The 22075-nt window shown below is 46.1% G+C and overlaps 1 protein-coding gene across 3 annotated transcripts in view; it reads left to right on the top strand.

The window, feature by feature from the left end:
• Window positions 1-21694, top strand: part of CDH3 (cadherin 3) — an 87009-nt gene extending 65315 nt beyond the window's left edge. For all 3 annotated transcript variants that reach the window (XM_045522289.2, XM_074370527.1, XM_010962529.3), the window contains 14 exons: window positions 5541-5623; window positions 6839-6964; window positions 7190-7345; window positions 7437-7581; window positions 8870-9045; window positions 9708-9836; window positions 10896-11081; window positions 12504-12745; window positions 13128-13273; window positions 14041-14265; window positions 17165-17371; window positions 18580-18710; window positions 19079-19225; window positions 20816-21694. In XM_045522289.2, coding sequence (XP_045378245.1) covers window positions 5541-5623; window positions 6839-6964; window positions 7190-7345; window positions 7437-7581; window positions 8870-9045; window positions 9708-9836; window positions 10896-11081; window positions 12504-12745; window positions 13128-13273; window positions 14041-14265; window positions 17165-17371; window positions 18580-18710; window positions 19079-19225; window positions 20816-21025 — 2309 coding nt within the window. In that variant the 3' untranslated portion in view covers window positions 21026-21694. The remainder of the gene's footprint in view (window positions 1-5540; window positions 5624-6838; window positions 6965-7189; window positions 7346-7436; window positions 7582-8869; window positions 9046-9707; window positions 9837-10895; window positions 11082-12503; window positions 12746-13127; window positions 13274-14040; window positions 14266-17164; window positions 17372-18579; window positions 18711-19078; window positions 19226-20815) is intronic.
• Window positions 21695-22075: the final 381 nt, after the last annotated feature.

The raw sequence follows: 22075 nt of genomic DNA, 5'->3' as shown, positions 1-22075 counted from the left end.
GCACTGTCCCCTCGAAGAATAGAAGGACGGCCCAGATAACTGTGCTACAAATGTTTGGAACCATGTAACAGTGGAAATGTGCCAGGAAACAGGGTAATGAAATGTGTTGTACATTCCTAGGGGGAAGATTTTGCAGACAGCAGGAAGAGGGTTTCTGGGTTCCTGGCAGTTTTTAGAGTTTGGGGGATTAAGGATCTGAGTAATAGGGAAGTCAATCCATTAGCCTCCTGCTGGGTAACTTGGTAGGAGAGGGTTCATTGAGAGCCTCTCATTAAGGGAAATAGCTGACAGGCTTATCTGGCCAGCCCCTCTGCTAGCTGAAGGTCTTCCTTTAGGAAAAAGGCTGTTTTAAGAATAGGAAAGGTGACTTGTTATTTTTTTTTTAATCAGTGTTTGAATAGCAAATGCATTCATCTGGGTCAGCATTCAGAAGGGTACATGGTGATAAATCTCACTCCTCTTCTTTGGCTCCAGGCTTCTCCACCCATAAGCCCAGTTTTGTGGGTCACTTTCCGGCAGTAGGCTACATAGACTACATTGCTCCATATCTTTTTTTTTAAATTAACAATATGTCTCGGACATATTTCTGTATCAACTCATACGAGCTTCCTTATCTTTTACAGCTTTTTAATGGCTATATAGTGTTCTCTTGCATAGATGGTATAACACAAAGTTAATCTCCTGTTGATGGACATTTAGGTTGTCTGGACTTTTGCTATTACAATCAATCCTTATTGATCAGTTTGGTAGATAGCTGAGGAAAGGTGATTTTGGACAGGAGGCAGTATCCTAGAACTAAAAGGTAATTGAAGATAGACATTTTTGTTTCCCTAATATCTAGAATATGCATCCCTAATATTCAGAAGAATGTTGGGCATATAGGAAACACTCCACTGGTTCTTAAATAAATGCTGTGTTGGAGAGCTTGACTTTAGAAAATGACCAAACCCGGGTTCTCGTTCTTATTCCACTCACTAGCTGTATGATGTTGGGTAAGCCATCTCACCTCTGAACCCCCATTTCCTCATGTTATATAAGAGTCTGTATAATATAAGTTTCTGCAGTTTACACATTTGTGATTTGCAGCTTTACCTTATTTGATATTCAGGATGACTCTGTGAAGTCTAACTTCCATCTTCCACATGAGAAAACCTAAATTCCTAATAAGTTAATTCAAGTCTGGCACCAACATATTGATGTTTCCAGCTAACAGAGCTTTGAGGGACCTTTGCATGCTTCCTTCACACAACTTTAAGCAACGCGAGATCATTTTGTGAGTTTAGGTATTCCCTTTAAGCTTTTCTTATTCTTACTACATTGAGGAGAAAGTGTGTTTGGTCCCACTACTCTTTAATAGCTCTCTCCATAACGTGCTTCTCTCGATTCAAACCAAGGGAAGGCAGACCTCAGGCTCAAAGCTTCAGCAAACAATTGATTGTGGGGCCCAGAGAATTCAATTCAAGTGCCTTACCCAGAATCACCCAGCAAGTTAAGGCCAGCACCTGCACAAAAATGGGGTCCCCGTCTCCATTAATAGTATTAACAGCAGACCCTGCCATGATGCGTCCTATTTGTCAGTCCTTTACGTTTATTTTCCTTGAATACTCACAACTACCTGTAAAAGAGGTACTGTTATTACCCCCAAGTCTAATACTTTTCTCCAAATATCACACTACCTCACTGGGCTTCTAAAACTCTATTTTTGCTATTTCAGTAGATAGAGAAGGACAACAGGTAATGGGAGGTGGGAAGGAGAAGAGAAAACAAATTCAGGTTTATCAGAAAGATAGCAAAACCATGGTGGTTGAAAAAATGACTCAGTCTGTGGACAGGTCTGGGTACCACTTCTAGCTCCTCCGTTTCCTAGCTATGTAACTTTCATGAATTCGTTTAACCTCTCATTTTCCCAGTTTAGAAACTGTGCGTTAAAATCTACTTCATAGGGTGCTTGGTGAAGATTAAATAAGAGAGTATACAAATGTTAGCTGTTAATAACAGTAATTCATGGTGGGAGGGATTCCTGACTGTTGACATTGATGCTTATTGTATTGGTTGCTAGGGCTGCTGTAACAAAGCAACACGGACTGGCGGGCTCCAACAACACAAATGTATTTTCTCACAATTCTGGAGGCTAGAAGTCCCAGGTCAAGGTGTCAGCAGGCTTGGTTTCTTTTGAGGCCTCTCTCCTTAGCTTGTGAATGGCTGTCTTCTCCATGTTTCTGTACATAGTCTTCTCTCTCTAACTGTCCAGATTTCCTTCTGTTCTTATAAGGACACTAGTCATCCTGGATTAATGACCACATTTTAGTTCAATCACCTCTTTAAAGGCCCTTTCTCCAAATACAGTCACATTCTGAGGTATTGGGGGTTAGGACTTCAACGTATGAGTTTGTTCGGGAGACACAATTCATGTTAAGACATTCATTTTAGACCTACAGAGAAATAGAGAAAATAAGTTACTAGTAACCTCAGTCATTGGGAGCTTCATTTCCTTCCAGTCTTTTTTTTTTTCTATGATAGTTAAATATACTATATATGCATTTCTACATTCTCCTTGTTTTGTTTTACTTCATAGCATAAGAACTTCTCTAGATAATTTTAAAACTCTACTAATAAATATCATTTTGCATAGCTGAATTAGAAAAATCCATGGAGTGAGTGCCCCACAGATTATTTAACTTCTGCCCTGTATTAAGTTGATTTAAACTTTGCCACATATCATTCCTGGTCCTTGTAAGCCCTAAGGCAAAGCAAGATTCCTCAGAAGGTGAGACCACCAAGCTATCTGCTGGATAAAGGGCAGGATCACCCTGGGAATCTGCCTGCCTCTGGGACCCTTTGGAGCTGACTCAGGCCTAGCTCCCTCTTTCCGCCCCTCCCACTGGCTGACCATGTTGTCACAACCCATGACTCCTCAGTGAGGTTGTCGTCAAGGAGGCAGGGCTGGTTTCCAAGTGATCTTCTCTTTCTCATGGGCACATTCCAGCCTGCCTCTGTGTGTGAGCTCTGGGGCTCTGGGGAGCTGGCATTGGGCTCTGGGGAGCGGAAGGCATTCTGTGTGCTTTAAGCCCCCTTGTCTTCCTACCCCTTCCATTCACTAACCGCTCTGCCCCAAAGATGGCCAATGTCTTAGGTTCTTTCACCCATGTTAGTTTTACCTGGTTTTGAACTTCTTATGGAATCAGATGTGTCCTCTCTTGTATCTGGCTTCTGTTATTCAGCCAGGATTCAGAAGTTTGTAAGATTCATTCATGTTGTCGTATGTCCTTGTGGTTGATTCATTTCATTACATGAATATAACACAGTATTATTTCTACCTTGATGGACACTTGAGCTGTTGCCATTTTTAGTGCTGCTATGAATATTTTAATACTTGTCTTTCAGTAAATGTACCTTTTGGGGGGAGTCTATACCTCAAAGTGAAATTGCTGAGTCTTGAGTAAATACTGCCCAACAATTTTCCAAAATGACTCACATTTTACACCCCCACATCAGATTTCTACTTTTTTTTTTGAGGTAAAATATGTATAATATCAAATTGACCATCTTAACCATTTTAAAGTAAACCAGGAGCATTATATACATGCACAGTGTTGTACAACCATCACCATAGTCCATCTCCAGAATTTTTTCATCATCCCAAACAAAAACTATGTATCCATTAAACAATCACAACCATCCCCTCTCTCTCCAGCCCTTGGTAACCTCTATTCTGCTTTCTATATCAATTAATCTGACTCTTCTAGGTACCTCAGGTAAGTGGAATCATGCAGTATTTGTCCTTTTGTGACCGACTTATTTTACTCAGCATAATGTTTTCAGGGTTCATCTATGTTGTAGCGTGTGTCAGAATTTTTTTTACTTTTATAGGCTAAATAATATTCCATTGTATGTATAGACCACATTGTGTTTATCTGTTCATCTCTTGATGGACACGGGTTGTCTCCACTTTTTGGCTATTGTGAATGATGATGATATAAAAATTTGTATGGTGAATATCTGAGTATCTGTTTGAGTTCCTACTTTCAGTTCTTTCGAGTATACACCTAAAAGTAGAATTACTGAATCATATAGAGTATCTGAGTATCTGTTTGAGTTCCTACTTTCAGTTCTTTCGAGTATACACCTAAAAGTAGAATTACTGAATCATATAGTAACTTTATGTTTGCCTTTCAAAGAACCACCAAACTTTTTCACAGTGGCTGCACATTTCACATTCCCAGTGCAGGAGGGTTCCAATGTCTTCACATTGTGCCAACACTTGTTATTTACCTTTTTTTTTTTTCTTGCTACCCTAGTAGGTATGAAGTGGTATCTCATTGTGATTTTGATTTGACTGATGATACTGAGCATCTTTTCATATGCTTATTGGCCATTTGTATACTGTCTTTGAAGAAATATCTTTTTAACTCCTTTGACTTTTTATTTTATTTTTTTAAATTGGGTTGTTTTTTGTTGTTCTTGAGTTTTAGGAATTTGTTATATGGTCTGGATATTATTTGGAATTCTACTTTCTTATGTTATATTCTTATATACTGTTTTTTGGAATTCTACTTTTTTATGTTATATTCTTATATACTGTTTGAATACTTCATCATATTCACATTACTTTTGTAGCTAAAAATACCCTCATCTCTTATCCTTTTTTATTTTAGGGATTTAAAAAAATAATTATCATCATCATCTGAAACTAAAGGAAATTTTTCAAAAAAGGACAGTTGGGAGACCTCACTTGGACCTTTCTTTCCATGGCACAGGACTGCCCCTATGGTCCTTGTTGTGCTGCAGCCTAGGAATGCTGGTGTCTGGGCCGGCATTAAGGGAACCCCTGGGCCAGAGCACGGTGCTTTGTAGCCCCTGGCAGGTTCCCTGATTCCATGCTTTGGCCACAAGGAAGGGCGGGTAGCAACACAGATTGTGACTACTTTCTAGTGTGTGCCTTTGAGTCAGGCTGACCTGGCTTCTGAACCTCAGTTTTCTCATATTTTATAAGGGGCTAATGCCTATGTTGGTAGCATAGTTGTAAAGATGAAATGGGCCCAGTCTCTGGCTTAAGGGGTGGTAGTTATTAACTCAGAGTGCTTGTTTAAAGGGCAGTCAAGCAGGGAGGATTCAGAAGGAGTGTGACAAACTGAAACAACCAGAGGTCATCTAGAATGATCTGTGTGGGTGACAGGGTAGCAGGATGCATATTGCATGTAGGTAGACTCAGAGCCGTTGGAAATGCTTAATATCTTCTGCCTCCAGCTGTGACCTTGGGTCAGCTCTGTGTCTCATGAGGCTCCCTGGGGCTTATGTCACTGAATGTCTATGGTCTTGGTTCTTTGGTCCACAAACCAAGGAGTAGTCCTCCCTATCAACACCAAACTTGGAAGCCTCATCTGAAACTCATATTTGATCACACTGCTGGTCAGAGGAAGTAAGCCAAGTTTGGAACAATCCTTGTTCCAGTCAGGGGGCTGCTGTCAGGTCTTGGTTCCCAGCGGGTAGCTTCCAGAAACCCCGTCCTTCCTAATACTCTTTTTTCCCCTTCCCCACAGTAGTTTTCATGGACTGCCCTGGGCAAGAGTCAGCCCTGCTTAGCACTGATGACTTCACTGTTCTGAACGACGAAACAGTCCAGGTAAAACGCTGTGTCCCCCTGCAGGACAGAAGAGAGACATTCTCCATGCATGCCTCGCTTGCTGTTGGCCAAGAGTCCGAGGTTGCTGTGGCTTTGTGAGCCACATTAGCCCTTCAGAGGAGGCAGTGTTAGCCCTCAGTTGCCCCCATAGCTGTGGGCGTGGGCACCCATCTAAGCAGAGTAGTGGTTGCAGCTGCCCAGGAGAGGGCACCAGACTCAGGCCAGGGGGCAGAGAGCTGCCTTGTGAGTAATGGTCCTGTGCCCTTCCTCCCGTGAATTCCCTGTCCCACCTCCCATTCCATCTTTCCCATATTACCCCAGTAAACCCAAAATGAAGGTGACCCCTACACAGGACTGCCAATCCTATGAGCCTCTGGGAAGACAGACCTCAGGCTCTTGGCCACATTTCTTTGTTTCTTTTAATTTAATTTTTAAAATAGCTCATAAATTTTAAATATTAAAAAGTTCTTCAATGAGTAACCCCCCCTTATTTCTCCCCATATGTCTAATGCCCTCTCCACCCCTCCCAGAGAAGGCACAGGTAACCCTATTACCAGCTTCTTTTCTCCTAGAGTTTATTTATATATTTGCTCTATATTTATATTAAATATATTTTTATATATTACATATAGGTATAAAATAACCTTTTCCCTCCTCTCTTTATGCAAAATCTAACATGTTATTCACTTGTCTGCACCTTCTTTTTTGTACTTAAAAATATATCAGTACACTGCCTATCCCCTTCTCACAGATAATCACTGTTACTAGTTTCTTCTGTATTCCCCAGACTTTGTGTATAAGCAAATGTGAATATAATATGCCTTTCCTACCCTTTTACACAAAAGATGGAACAGTACCTGCACACATTAAGCACTATGTAAGTGTTGGTTAAATAAAATACTAAACTACATTAAGCTGTCCTGTACTTTATTCTTTTTCTTTTAAGTATGTAACAAAGAGTTTTCCATGTCAGCCCATAGAGAGGGTCCTCAGGCCTCATTTTTCAAGCTACATACTAATTCCACTAGGTGGATGTGTTACAGTGTATTTAATTAGGCCTTCTCCACAAGTGAACACTTAGATTATTTCCAAGTTTTCTTTTGCAACAAGCCCATCTAGACCTCCCTCCTCACCCTGAACTCCTGTGCATGAGAGCATGTTGGATGTGTTCCAGTTGTTTGCATATCTGGGTTAAGGGGTCTTCTCTCCTTGTAGGAAAGGAAAGCATTGAAGATCTCCTCATCCAAACGCATCTTACGAAGACGCAAGAGAGAATGGGTGGTCCCACCAATATCTGTCCCTGAGAATGGCAAGGGTCCCTTCCCCCAGAAGCTGAATCAGGTATGACTGTGCCTTCTTCCTGGGAGTCATTGATGGCTGCAGGGACCCCATCCAAAGACCTGAAGATGAGGTTTCTTGCTGCTGCCCTGGCGTCCTCAGGGGAAAGTCTCTATGATAGCAGTTTCTGATCAGGCAGTGCCTCTGCAGCCCTCCCCACAGAGGGTTCTTTGCTGTGATCGTGAGATGTTTGTCACTTAGTCAGCTGCCGTTTTCTTTTGCCTCCAGCTTAAATCTAATAAGGACAGAGGCACCAAGATTTTCTACAGCATCACAGGACCTGGGGCAGACAGCCCCCCTGAGGGTGTCTTCACCATAGAGAAGGAAACAGGCTGGTTGTTGTTGAATAAGCCACTGGACCGGGAGAAGATTGCCAAGTATGAGGCAAGTAACCTTTAGCATCCAATGAGTAGTGGGACCCCAGGCCTGGTGGAGAAAGCAGCACCAGGCTGACCCCAGACCTGTGTACCCACAGCTCTTTGGCCATGCTGTATCAGAGAACGGTGCCTCTGTGGAAGAGCCCATGAACATCTCCATCATTGTAACAGACCAGAACGACCACAAGCCCAAGTTCACCCAGGATGTTTTCAGAGGAAGTGTCTTGGAAGGGGTACTACCTGGTAAGAGAACTAGGGAGGGACAGCTATAGAGGTCTGCTGGGCCCAGGTCTGGCCTTGGATCAACCTCTGGAATGATCTGGGTGGCAGCCCAGACCCTTAAAGGCTGGAGGAACCCTTCACACCTGATTTCCTGGTCTGTGCATCAGATCACTTGGGATCTCCTTAAAAATCCATCCCCAAATCCCTGAATAAGAATGGTCCTGGAGTAGAGCTCTGGAATCTGTATATATGAAAAATTTCCAGACACTTAGGAGGATCAGCCAGTTGTGGGAATCAGTAGCTTCAGAGCTGCAAAGACCTAAATTTGAATCTGGATATTGCCTCTTTACCTGCTGTGATCCTGGGCAAGGTCCTGACCTCTGAGCCTCAGTCTTCACATCTGAAAATAGGATTAACATCAACATTAAAGAACTGTGACGATTAGAAGTAACACATGCCTATTGCTGAGTGATAAGAAGCACCTGACAGGAGGTTCTTTGGGGAAATGGCAGCTGCAAGGAGGGCGGCACAGGCTGGGAGGTGTTCGAACGTGGTTACAGAGAGTAGAAATGTATTGTCAGGCTAGGGAAGAGGGTGCGAGGGGCTGCAAAAAACCAGAGAACTAGGTACATGTTAATGACCTCGAAGACAGGTGCTGCTGGTGAGGGTTCCTCCTTTTTCTCCTTCTGTGAGTTGTAGAGACTTACAGAGAAGTGTGAATTGGTTAGGCTGCTGATATCAGACATTTCCAGAAGGAAAAACAGTACCTTCAACAAGATGGAGCCTTGTTCTGGCTTGTATTCAGGAAGCCCAGAGGCAGTCAATTCAGGCTGTGGTGCTTTAAAGTGTGGGAGACCTAGGTTCCTTCTATCTTGTTGCTCTGCTGTTTTGGCTTTGTTCCCAAGATTACTTCATGGTTGCTGCTGAAGCTCCAACCATTACATCTGGAAGGAGGGGAGGGGTGGGGAGAATAAGCCCTTTACTCAGAAAAACACTTCCCCCAAAGCTGTATCTCCCATTCAGCAGAACTCAGTCTGATGGCCACAGCCAGCTGCAAGAAGAGATGGGGAACAGTGTTGGTTCCTGGTGGGCCTGTGCCCAGCCTAGAATGACTATGAGGATTATGTTTCTAAGAAACAAGAGGAGAATGGGAAATGGGCACCAACTAGCAATCTCTGCCACAAATGGAAGATGGGGCCAAGCTGATGAGCAAGGTGGAGCCCCTCAGAGTTCCCGAAGTGAGTGAGGCTGGGATCAGAGCAGGAGGGAAAGGTGCTCGCTCCTCAGCGCTTCTCCCCCTCCACCCCAGGCACTTCCGTGATGCAGGTGACAGCCACGGATGAGGATGATGCCATCACCACCTACAATGGGGTGGTTGCGTACTCCATCCATGGCCAAGAGCCAAAGGACCCGCATGACCTCATGTTCACGGTCCACCGGAGCACGGGTACCATCAGCGTCATCTCCAGTGGCCTGGACCGGGAGGTAAGGGGCCCTTCAAGAAGGTGCTGCCCACCCAGGCTGGCCTAGGCCAGGGCCTGACACCTAGAGCAGCAGTGCCTGTCCCTGCCCTGCAGAGCCCAAGACAGAGCAGTGGGGACCCTAGTCATCTGGGAACGGCTGCTGCTCTGTTCCATGTTGATGTCCCACAGCACCATGGGCCGCTGGCATGTTGCCATACGATCTCATTAAGGCTGAGGAGGCAGCTATAAAATGCAGACGTTTGATATTTTCTGTCGGTTTTCTCATTTCCTCTCAGAATGGCTCACTTAGCATGCACATTGTCCAGATTTGTCCCTCGTGTGCCACAAAGTAGAATTAGCTCTGTGGATATTAGAGTTGCCTCCTATTTCCTAATTAATACCTTTGCCCAAATCCCCGCTTAAAGCTCCCATTCTGCATCCGCCCAGGGTCAGGAGGCAATGCCCAGGCTCCACCTCATGACAGGCCCCAGAGAATCATTTAGATCTGAGGTTCCCTCCCCCTCCACCCTTTGCTTCTGGTCTTTCCTGTGGTGGGCGAGCAGTGGGTTGGAAGTCAAGAGAACACTGAGAGGGAGAAACATTCCCCTCCCTTCCACATGGACCCAAGGCTGTGGGGCCCCTCAGACTAAACTCAGTGGACTTCTGCTCTCCCTTTCTCTCCAGAGAGTCCCTGAGTACACACTGACCATTCAGGCTACGGACATGGATGGGGACGGCTCCAGCACCACGGCAGTGGCCATGGTGGAAATCCTTGATGCCAATGACAATGCTCCCATATTTGATCCCCAGAAGGTAATGCCCTTTCCTTCTTCCCTCAACAGATGATGAAGGACTAAGGTTTTCCTTCCTGATGTAACTCCAGAACCAGCCTAGGACTGCTTCAAGTCCCAGTCCCAGCTCTTACTAGCTATGTGACCTTAGGTGAACTACCTGACCTCTGAGCCCCATTTCCTAACCTGTGAAAGGGAGACAATGATAATACTTGCTTGATTGTTCTGAGTTTTAAATGAAATAATCTATGTATAGTTCTTAACACCATCCCCAGTATATAAGTGCTCAACATGAAAATCTCTGTCGATGTGAAGTCTTCTAATTTGCCTCACACCTATACCTGCCCACCTTCCCCTAGTGAATGCATTATACTCCACATGACAGTCAAGATGATACCCACCCCTTCCATCTTTAGGTAACTGGCTGATCAGTTACTTAGGCCTGATTACAAATTTGTTCTGAACAGCTGAGTTCTCCCTCTTTGCCACCTGTTCCAGAATTTCCAGAAAAGTTCCTGGTCAGTGCCCCAGAGCAACCAGGCACCTAGTCCTTCTTGCTGCCTTCCTTATGCCTTTCTTTTTTTAAAATATTTATTTATTGTATTATTTTATTTGTTTATTTATTGTCGGGGGTGGGCAGAGGATTAGGTTTATTTATTTTTAGAGGAGGTACTGGAAATTGAACCCAGGACCTTGTGCATGCTAAACATGTACTCTACCACTTGAGCTATACCCTCCCCCCTTCCCTACACCTTTCTGATCTCTGCTAGACATATGTGGCTACTCATGGCCAGGGCTTGGGAACCCAAATGAGTGCGATTCCTGGAGCATCAGATCCCTGGGTGTAGGGAGTATAGGCCCAAGATTGCTGTGGTCTGTCCCAGCAGGCGTGAGGCTGACTCTCAGGATGTTCTGCATCTGTGCATGCCCTGAAACCCTGGGTTGCACAGTCCCGGAAAGGGTGAGTGGTGTGGAGCTCCCCTGGAGCTTGATGGAGGATTCATAACTAATAAAGAGTGGAACTGTCTCTCAGGGTGGTCAGTCTCTCTGCTCTGACTATGCTGTGCTTCCACGCTGACAGTACGAAGCCCATGTGCCTGAGAATGCAGTGGGTCATGAGGTGCAGAGGCTGACAGTGACTGATCTGGATGCTCCCAACTCCCCGGCATGGCGTGCCACCTACCGCATTGTGGAAGGTGACAACGGGGACCATTTTACCATCACCACCCACCCCGAGAGCAACCAGGGTATCCTGACAACCAAGAAGGTGAGTCAGTTTTGGCTTTACACAAGGGCCACACCTGGGGTGGTCAGGTCTAGGACCAGGAAATACCACCAGTCTTGGGACACATATCTTGGACCACTCACCAGGGAGTATACCAGACCAGTGGTTTCCAACATTTTCCCATCCTTCTTGTGTTGGGAATTTCTTTGTTCAAACTAAATCTTACCCAGGGACCCCATTCATAAAACAGATAAGATTCACTGATCTAATTGAGGCATATCACTGGGGCTCCTCCTCCCAGGTCCCAGTGTCCAGTGGCTTCTCCCAGTCTGTCTCACACACAGGGTCTCTGTTTATTAGAATCCTTGCTAATTTTGCATTCAATCCGTAATTCATGTCTAGGTGTTTGGATAGTAAAATGTTTTAAATTGCTTAGTAGTTAGGTATACCCTTGCCTTTCAAAAGGTCTTTGAATAAAATTGATGCTTCAAGAAGATGGGCCTAATCTTCCTTTGATTTATTTTACCTCCTGGTTTATTTTGAAGAATGGCCTAGTTTGAGAAGCAGGACTTTATATAGTACTTTAAAAACCATCCCCTCCTTGCAACAAAAACTTTGTAATGCCCCTTTCACGTTGTGAAATGAATTTCATTTATAATATAACTTCTCTAACTTACATAAGTTCTAGAAAAATAGAATGCACCAATTGTAAATACAGGAGAATTTTACAGGAAAAGTTACTGATAATAAAATATTTCCATATGTAAACCTTTGGGTACAACTACACTACAAACGTAATGAAGTGGTCAGCTTCTTGCATCTCTTTGCAGAGTTGTCCAAAGGTGGATACCGTATGTTGCTCTGGCAACTCATACCACAGGTGGTACTGATGTCTTTCCAGAACAGGAAGTGAACAACTTTGGGAAAGGCCTAAACAAATCTAATTACAAGCTCCCCTCAGAAGCTGCATTCCTAGAACACTCAATGTATATTAAAACCACACCAGAAACTTGCTTTGTATGTAAAACACGTTCTAGACTATAACTGCACAACTTCACAGCCATGAATACATAAATGTTCAAGAGGATTCTGGCAAGTCATGTGGAATATGGGGCAGTTCTTTGTGTCCCAGCCTCCCCAGCCTGTAAATGCCGGTGGCATACCCAGTCGTTATAACAACCAGAACTACCTTCACCAAGCTTCTAGAGCACCCTCTGAGGGAGTCATGACCCCATTGAGAACCAGTTCTAGGGCTTACTAGTTTAGTTGCTTTTGGGGTGGTCTGAGAGGCCCCACTGGATGTCTGCTCAGGAAATGCAGGAGGCTCTATGGAATCGGGAAAGGGGAGCATTGTTGCTGGTGGGGGCCTCCAGCCCCTCACTGTGGACCCTTCTGACATCTCAGTACTGCATGGGGTCTCTTCACAAAATGGCGGCTCACATCCCCCTTCTTCTTCTCTCCCAGGGCTTGGATTTTGAGGCCAAAAACCAGCACACCCTATATGTCGAAGTGACCAACGAGGCTCCCTTTGTGGTGAAGCTCCCAACTTCCACTGCCACCATAGTGGTCCAGGTGAAGGATGTGAATGAGGCACCTGTGTTTGTCCCACCCTCCAAAGTCATTGAGGTCCAGGAGGGCATCTCCATCGGGGAGTTTGTCTGCACCTACACCGCCCGGGACCCTGACAAGGGGAGTCAGAAGATCAGGTATGCAGGATCCGGGCTCAAACTCAGCCTAATGCACAGGTTATTGGATGGGTTATTACAACCAGCGTTTGTACTAATTACCATAAAGACTGTTGAGTATTTTGAACATCACCCTGGCACAGGGCCTTCCCTTCCTACCCTCTGAAGTTCAGGGGGCAGATGTTCCCACTCCCTCTCATGTGTCCCTCCCAGGCCCCCTACTGGGCCCCCTACCGTCTGCCCAGACTTCCATTTAGGGGTGAAGTCCATTTTCCACGTGATTCCCACTTAGGAGCCCTGGGTCCCATGACACCACCTGCCTGTTAGCATGAGGAGGCTTTGAATGACAACATCAGAACTCTAGGTATTCTGGGTATGATTTTTCTCAACTTTTCTGCTCCAGCTACCACATCCTGAGAGACCCGGCAGGGTGGCTAGCGATGGACCCAGACAGTGGGCAGGTAACTGCCATGGGGGTCTTGGACCGTGAAGATGAGCAGTTTGTGAGGAACAATATCTACGAAGTCATGGTCTTGGCCACAGACGATGGTGAGAGTTTCCTCCCAGCCCCTCCGTGTGGGCCCAAGCAGCACATCCCCTCCACAGGCAGAGTATGGTGTGGGGAAGGGGTGTCAGCAATCCTATCTGGAAGGTCAAAGGGGTCTCTCAGGAGTCTTTTAAAGACTGGTCCTAGAGTTGGATGGCCATGGTTCTAGTTTCCCTAAGATGCAGGAGTAAGGAGACGTCCTGAAGATTTCTTTCAGCCTAAGTTTGTGGTTCACTGAGCCCTTAACTGGCCTGTTGGTTTCCCCTTATGGTTGATTGAGAGGGGCTGCCTGGAAAGTGCCATGATTGATTAGTGATATCACACCAGGACAGGATTGGGGGTTATGATGTAATCGCCATATCCACTTGACACATGCTGAGCCAAGGCCTGGAGGCAGGCAAGAAGTTACTGCGGGGCTGTGAACTGAAACTTACTGAAGCTGATCAGCAAACACTGCATCAGCCCTGAGGTGGCCAATAGGGTTCTCTTTGTGATAGATTGACATTGGCTGTCTGGATGAAGTGGCCACAACTGTGCTATAATCAGTGATGTCTGCTGTGAACACAAAATGAGAATGATGGCATGATTGCCATGTCACTGGTTTGATCTATAATGAAGCCAGGGCATAGAGGCTCTTGAAAGGTGACAGCTGGGCAGTAAAGAGGACTCTCCTTGAGGACTGGGTAGGTCCTAGGGGAGCTTAACATTGATTCATCAAAACAACCAAGGGCAGATGCTGAAAAGGGGTCGTGTGTGTGATTATGAACAGGGAGCCCTCCCACCACTGGCACAGGGACCCTCCTGCTAACACTGATGGACGTCAACGACCATGGCCCAGTCCCTGAGCCCCGTCAGATCATCATCTGCAACCAGAGCCCTGTGCCCCAAGTGCTGAACATCACAGACAAGGACCTGTCCCCTCACACCTCCCCTTTCCAGGCCCAGCTCACACACGACTCGGACATCTACTGGACGGCAGAGATCAATGAGAAAGGTAACTGAGTGGTGGTGGCAGGCCCCATACCAGGACCCGTCATGCTTTCCTGCCCCAGCATCTTGTGGGTCACCCAGTTAACAGTCTCCTCAAGAACATCAATCAAATGCTGTTTATTAACTTAGTATAAGCCTTTGGGATTCCACAGGAGCCCTTAAAGCTATGCTAGCCTAACCACCTTCCTGTACAGTTGGAAAAACTGAGGCCTGGAGAAAGAGGGGGCATGACTCAGTATCACACAGTAAGAGTCAGACTCCAGCACGGTGATAATAGCTAACATGCATGAGTGTGCTTGCTTTGTGCTGGATGCCACTTCAGACACTTGATAGATTAGGGTATTTAATCCTCACAACAACCCTGTGAAAAAGGTACTCTTATCACACACATACATGTATGGGCACCCATTTTGCAGATGAGGAAACCAGGGCTTACAGACGCTTAAATATCTTGCCAGGGCATTATGGCTAGAAAATGATGGCACTAGGGTTGGAATGCAGGCAGTCTGATTTACCAAGATGCTCTGCTTCCACTTACTGAACCATGGAGATACGCAAGATGCTTTTTCTACTTTTCCTTATTTAAGATTTCTACCACCCAATGTGGTCAGTATTTTTAGCCCTGTTTACAGATGAGAACGAGGCTCAGAGAGGTTAGATAGTGCGCCCAGGGGCAGTGTGGGTAAGTGGTGGAGCAGAAGTTGAAGCCGAGGTCCCTGGGCCCTGCACCCTGGCTCCCATCCACCTCCACGGCCTTTGTCTTTCCCATCCCCCTGGAGCTTCTCAGTCTTCAGGGGTTTTTTTAATTGTCACAGGACTGGAGAGGGGTCTTAACTAGCATCAAGGTGAGGACCCAGGTGTGTGAGAAAGGCAGATCCAGCCCGAAGTGACAGTAAGGCCCCTGGAGAAACACTGGTCACTCTGGTTTAAAATGTCTCTCCCTCCCTGTTGGGACCACAGTCCCCCAGGAGGGAAATGGGGAACTAGCACATCCAAGTTCTGCCCCAAAGTAACCAAATGTCCAGTCTCTGTTACTGCTGCTGAGCCCCGCCCAGAAGAGTTTCGGGAGACCTGCTTCAGACATGCACATTGTCTCATTTTTATGATTCCAGTGATTTGGGTATGTGTGTCCAGCATCTTTCCTTGGGGGACCCCAAGTTGGTCTCCTGTCACCCCCTTGTGGCCTAGAAGCCATCTCTTCCCTCCCTGACTGTAGAGCTTAGGCTCTGGAGCCAGAATGCCTTGGTTTCAAACCCAACTGGGCAAGTGACTAAACCTCACTCTTCTTCAGTTTCCCCACCTATAGAATGGGGCCAATAATTGTACCTACTCCATACAGTCACTGTGAAGATTAAGTGAGTACATGAAGGGCATCTAGTCTGGTATATCAGTGCTCAGTAGATGTGCTATTTCCCAGACAGTCACAGATCTGGCTCTGCCAAGTGTGAGTATTATGCACAAAGCCCAGTGGTACCAACACCTGATAATAGCATTGACACCTGGTTCTTGGTTTTAAGAACCAGGTTCTTGTTGTTGTTCTATCCGACCATGTCCTGTTGTCAGAGAAATTAATCCAGACTCTACCCCTGTATGAACTCAGGCTGATTACTTGACCTCCCTAAGCTTCAGTGTCTGCATTTGCAAAATGAAGATAACAGAACCTTCCTCTTATAGTTGAGGTGAAGATCAGAGTTGAGCTTGGCACGTAGGGAGTATCAATTCAGTCACCACTGCCAACAGCACCACCATCACCATCGTCAGCTGAGAAGTCAGCCCTCCAGCATGGGAACAGGGTGGTAGGAGGGATATTTTGGTGAAATACATTGGCTTCTTCATGTGGTAGACCAAACAGCCTGCAGAGCTGTCTCTGCCTGCCATTACTGAATGGGAACGTGGTGCATTTTCCCATCTGGCTTTTTTACTAAGAACGGCTAGTGAGTGTGCAGGGCCTTTGAACTAAGAATGGATGGAAGTCAGTGCTGAAACAGGCCAGCAAGCCTGAGGGTGAGTGGGCTAGAAACACGGCATTGTTTTTGATTGCCCCAGTGATAGGAGGGGACACTACTGGCATTTAGAGGCTCTGTAATGCTTTGAGGGCCAGTTGGCACCGTGCCTGTTGCAGCCTCGTTGCTGGCATCTCTGAACAGTGCAGTCACTAATGCTGTGATAACACAGGTTAGCACTCTTTCTGATCTGCTTAGGAACGTCAGTTATATCACCAAGTCCTGTGAATTTGGATTTAGTAATAAATGATGCTTACAGAGGGAGGAGGTATAGCTCAGCGGTAGAGTATGTGCTTAGCATGTGTGAGGTCCTGGGTTCAATCCCCAGTACCTCCATTAGAAAAAAATTAATGTTCACACAGCAGTATCAGGGTTTCAGATAATAAAATTCTATTATATGATTGATGTATAAACATACTTAATATCTCAAGAGCAAAAAGCTGCAATAATAAAAGATAGTAAAATTTCGAATAGGAAAACAGCCATTTAATGTAAACATTAAATGATTGGGTTAGCTATCTCTTAGGAAGAACAATGTGTTGTGGTTTGATTGATTGATTGATTTTGAGGCAAAGGACAGTCTAGCAACAAATAGTGCTGAAAATTACTGGCCCTGCATACCATGACTTTTTAAAAACTTCGTATTTTAAAAATATTGTGATTATTGATTTTTTAATAATTAAAGTGATGAATTTCTTCTTCTATCCAAATAATCCTTTCTGCAGTGGTGAATTTGGCTTTGGCTGAATATCAGTTTTCAACACTTGGCATAAATGTGCTTTGGGGATATTGCTCCCTGTTGCACAGATGCAGAGGCTACCTTCCCACACCTCCGTCATGGCATGTTCAGTTCCCACCATTTGTGGTCTCCCAAGGTGAATAATTATCTGTCCACTCCAGGAGACACAGTGGCCTTGTCCCTGAAGAAGTTCCTGAAGCAAGACACATATGATGTGCACCTTTCTCTGTCTGACCACGGCAATAAGGAACAGCTGACGGTGATCAGCGCCACTGTGTGCGACTGCCACGGCCACGTGGAGACCTGCCCCAAACCCTGGAAGGGGGGCTTCCTCCTCCCCATCCTGGGTGCTGTCCTGGCTCTGCTGCGTGAGTACCAACGCCTGCCCCCATCCTCAGGGTTCAGGTTAGAAGACCTGATTCTACCCTGAACTTTGAGGAATGACATTGCCCATCTGTTCCTTATACTCAATTCCAGGAGTGTCATTCAGTCCATAGATGTTTGGGAGCTTCTGAAGGTGCCAGGCTTTGGGGACACAGTGGTGAGCAAACTGGGCCTTCCGCCATGTCATCTAGAGATGAGATCGGCAGCTCTGAAGTTGTGGTCTCCAGACCAACAGCATTAGCATTACCAGGAATTTGTTAGAAAGGCCAGTTCTCTGTCCACTCCTGACCGACTGATTCAGAAACCTAGGGGTAAGGCCAGGTAGTCTGTGCTTAGCAAGCCTTTGGAGGATTCTGATGCACGTTAGAGCCTGAGAGCCACTGGTCTAGTGAGCAGAAAAGTTTTGTTAAAAACTAACTTCTTTGCTCTAAAGGTAGAATCTATCACATTTGCTTTTTCCACTCTGAATTGTCCTTACACAGAAAACACACATTCAATGAGTTATAAATACAACAAGAGCAAGCTTTAAGTAATCATCATAGCATGTACCAAGCACTGTGTTAGGCTCTGGGGGTGCAACACTTAACAAACCAGACCAGTCCCTGCCGCCTTGAAGCTTGCTTTCCCGAGCAGACAGCAGACAACAAATAATCTGGTAGGGAAATAGGTGTTGCTATGGAGAAAAAGAAAGTGGGGGCAAGAGGTCTGCCATGTTAAGGAGGATGGGCAAGAGCAGCCTTGCTGAGAAGGGGACATTGGAGTAAAGACCTGAAAGAGCTGAGGAAGTGATCTAGGAAACAGCAAGTGCAAAGACCCTGAGGCAGCTCTGTGCTGTGTGTGGAAACAGCAATGGCTGGGCTGGAACAAGCAAGAGGGAAAAGAGTTGGAAATGAGGTCAGAGAGGTGATGGGTAGTGGAGCATTGTGTTAGACCTGGTGGGTTATAGTAAGGACTGTGGGTGAAATGGGAAGTCACAGAAGGTTTGGAGCAGAGGATTCATGAGATCTGACTTGAATTTTATAGGACATCTACTGAACAGACTGTACGGGGGGCTTTCCTAGGTGCCAGGGAGCCATTGAAGTGTGTTAAGCTCTGGCTACTGAGTGGAGGGGTCTAAAATTAGGTGGTTTGGGGGTCCTGGCCAGCCATATGGTTGTTGGGGGTGAATATTCATACTCCCCAACTCTTGCAGTCCTCCTGCTGGTGCTCCTGTTTTTGGTGAGAAAGAAGCGGAAGATCAAGGAGCCCCTTCTGCTCCCAGAAGACGACACCCGTGACAATGTCTTCTACTATGGCGAAGAAGGGGGTGGCGAGGAGGACCAGGTGGGACACTGGGAGGTCTGGGGGTCGGGAGGTAGATGCCCCCAGGGCTACTGGCAGGGACGGTTGGGTCAACCAACTAACCATGTTAGCTATGCTGACCAGACCCTGGCCTGAAGCATCAGTCTTCTGAGAGGTTCTCTTGTCCACTGCTCTAGTCTCTTTGGCCCCAGCCAGTGTGACCTGGAGACTGCGCTTAATTTGGGAGGAGGGGGTGTGGAAACTAGGGATTTCAGAAATCTGACGTGATCTATCTTCTAAGACCTACCCATGAACCAGGACATCCAAATGTACGGAAGTGGGGTGAAATGTTGATGGAAGGGAGTAGGAGGGCCCTACTCAATCCTACACCCTCCTTCACTTTCATAAAGGACTATGACATCACCCAACTCCACCGGGGTCTGGAGGCCCGGCCTGAGGTGGTTCTCCGCAACGATGTGGCTCCAACCTTCATCCCTACACCCTTGTACCGTCCACGTCCAGCCAACCCAGATGAAATCGGCAACTTCATCATCGAGGTGAGGCGTGGGGGACCAGCCTAGGGCAGCTCTTTGTTCAAGCACTAGCCGCACAAGAGAAAGCATGGGCTTTGAGTCTTGGCTCTGCGTTCAAATCCTGACTCAACCAGCTGTGTGGACTTCTGGGCTTCTGTTTCCTCCATAAAACCCTAAGTTTCAGAGTGGTTAAGAATAGGTCAGGAATTATTTATTCAAATATTGTGGTTATTAGGAGTAAACTCTGGAGCCAGAATACCTCGGTTTGAATTTTTAAAGATCTCAAGTGATTCCAATGTGGAGCAAAGTTGGGAACCTCTTTTATAGGTTGCTTTAAGGATTGGGTAAACAGTGCTAGCACAGAATCTTTTGGGAAACTTTAAAAACTCCTGATCCCTCCAGCTCACCCCCATGGTTGTGATTTAATTGACCTGGATATGGCCAGGGCTTTGAAATTTTTTTAAAGATTCCCAGGTAATTTAAATTTGAGAACCAATGGCCTGGCACCTAACGTATATTAGGGAATGATAACTGTTGTTGCTAATAGCTAAGGGTCTCCAGTAGTCTCAGTTCTGGTCACATGTTTGATTTATCTGAGGAACTTTGAAAAAATGTCAGTTCCTGGGACGACTCAGACATCCTTTCTTTTTTTTTCTTTAGGCTTTGAAATATTTTTTTAGCTCCTGAAAGAAATCAAATAGACAGCTAGGGTTGTGAGATCCACAACGTAGGTACATAGGATATAGGATATGAGCCTAATGCAGCGTGGTACTTCAACAGCAATCAGTAAAAGGGGGTTTTCAAAAGAGGGAGGGAGGGAGTGCAAGGAAGCAACAGTGGGCTCAGGGCTCGATGGGTGGTCAGGACACCTCACTTTGGCTTGAACCCTTATTACCCTTCTTGCTTTCTAGAAATAGCCTGTGGTGAGACTCTGTTCTTTAACCTGAGCATATTTGAGAGTCCTGTGCAAAAACAAAAGCATCTTGGGAAAGCTGTTCAGGGCAACCGTGCCTTGGAGCCAGACACCAGGAGATTTTCTTTCCACTTAGATAAAGACAGTTTCCAGAATGTCTATGTCAGATGGCTTACAAATACTGCCTCATTTAATATCTGCATCAACCCTGCAGTGTAGGAATCCTATTGTTTTCTTTATTGTACAAATAAGGAAATAGTGTTCCACTGTATGCCAGGTACTATTCTAATAAGTGCTTTTATATTTACATAGATTCATTTATTCTTCTGAAACTATGTGAAGTCTCCTCATTTTGGAGACGAGGGGAAAAAGGCATCAAGAGGTTAAGAGGCTTGCCCAAGTTTACACACAAGTGTGTGACGTCTGAGTGGTGACAAGCTGATTGTAGGGTCCCCACCCTGAACCGCCGGCCAGTCGCACCGAGCACTAGCTGTAGGCTGGGCCCTGTGCTAAGGATTTGTGTGCATTATTTCATTTTCAACCTCCAAATCCATAAGGGAGGAGGGAAATGGCTTCGCAGATGAGGACATACAGCCTCAGCCAGGTGAACTAACTGGCCTGAGCTCTCGTGGCTGCCCCATGTCTGATCCCGCATCTCGAACCACCTGCTCTCTGTCTGTCCTGCTCTCTCTGTCTGGCAGAACCTGAAAGCAGCCAACACGGATCCCACGGCTCCGCCCTACGACTCCCTGTTGGTGTTCGACTACGAGGGCAGTGGCTCCGATGCCGCCTCCCTGAGCTCCCTCACCTCCTCGGCCTCTGACCAGGACCAGGACTACGACTATCTGAACGAGTGGGGCAGCCGCTTCAAGAAGCTGGCAGACATGTACGGTGGGGGCCAGGACGACTAGGCCCCCCCTGCCAGCATGGCCAGGGACTAAGCGCCAGGCTGCAGCTGCACCTCCAAGGGATCTCAGTCCCCACCTCAGCCAAGGACTGTGGAGCTCGTTGAGAAGTGGCCTTAGCAATGTGGAGGGAAGAAGCCTCACCTCTGACATTGAAGGGGCAGGTTTCTACACCTTTCAGAATGGAGGGATGTGAGCAGTTTGATTTCAACAATGAAAACCTCCTAGCCTAGGCCAGGGATGCCGAATTTCCAGAGTCTGTCCCTGCCATAAAACACTCAGCTCTGTGTCCTGGGCCTGGAACGACTCTGACGCCCCCATGACGACATTCTCTCTAGAATGGACCCTTCTCCTTACAAAGAGGCCTCTTATTGCAATCTGGATTTTTTTTTTTTTTTTTTGATGCTATTTTCAAAAAGAGGCGGGTCCTCAACCGTCCCCTGGAGTCCTCCAGAGGCCCAGGCCAGAGCTGCCTGGCTCAGGTGCCCTCACACATTTCTCTCTCATCCCCGAGCCCCAAGGCCTCCTGTTTGAATGGATTACTGCGTTTTTATACTGAGCGCGTCTAGGTTGTGCTTTATTTTTTATTTTCCCTATCGAGTGTTGTAGACAAAGGGTGACAACGATCCTGTAAATGTACTAGAACTTTTTTATTAAAGGAATTTTTCCCAGAGGTGCCAGGGGAGTGAACTCTTTTTTTTTTTTAGCAACTTTATTGACGTATAATTCACATACCATACCATTCACCCATTTAAAGTGTACAATTCAGCGGCTTCTAGAATTTTCAGAGTTGTGCAGGGCACAGAAAGTGCTTCTAGCCCTGCGGGCTTCACCCCAGCTTCCTCCTGATGGTTGTTAGAGGAAGCTCAGGATTTGTTTACAGGCCCAAGTAGGGGCAGTCCTTCTGCCCTTCTCCCTACAGATTCAGAGTTGCTGTCTCTGTGTGAGAACCAATTACTTCCTTACCTGGGCTGAGCCCCACCAGGGGTGCAGGCCAGGTCTTCTCTGGACCAGCGACTACACACGTAGGTAGTGCAGTCCGTGAAGGTTTCCTCT

This window comes from Camelus bactrianus, chromosome 9 (assembly GCF_048773025.1).
Source record: "Camelus bactrianus isolate YW-2024 breed Bactrian camel chromosome 9, ASM4877302v1, whole genome shotgun sequence".
Classification (NCBI taxonomy): domain Eukaryota; kingdom Metazoa; phylum Chordata; class Mammalia; order Artiodactyla; family Camelidae; genus Camelus; species Camelus bactrianus.
Note: the sequence above shows the minus strand (reverse complement) of the source record. Positions and strands in the feature narration are given on the sequence as shown.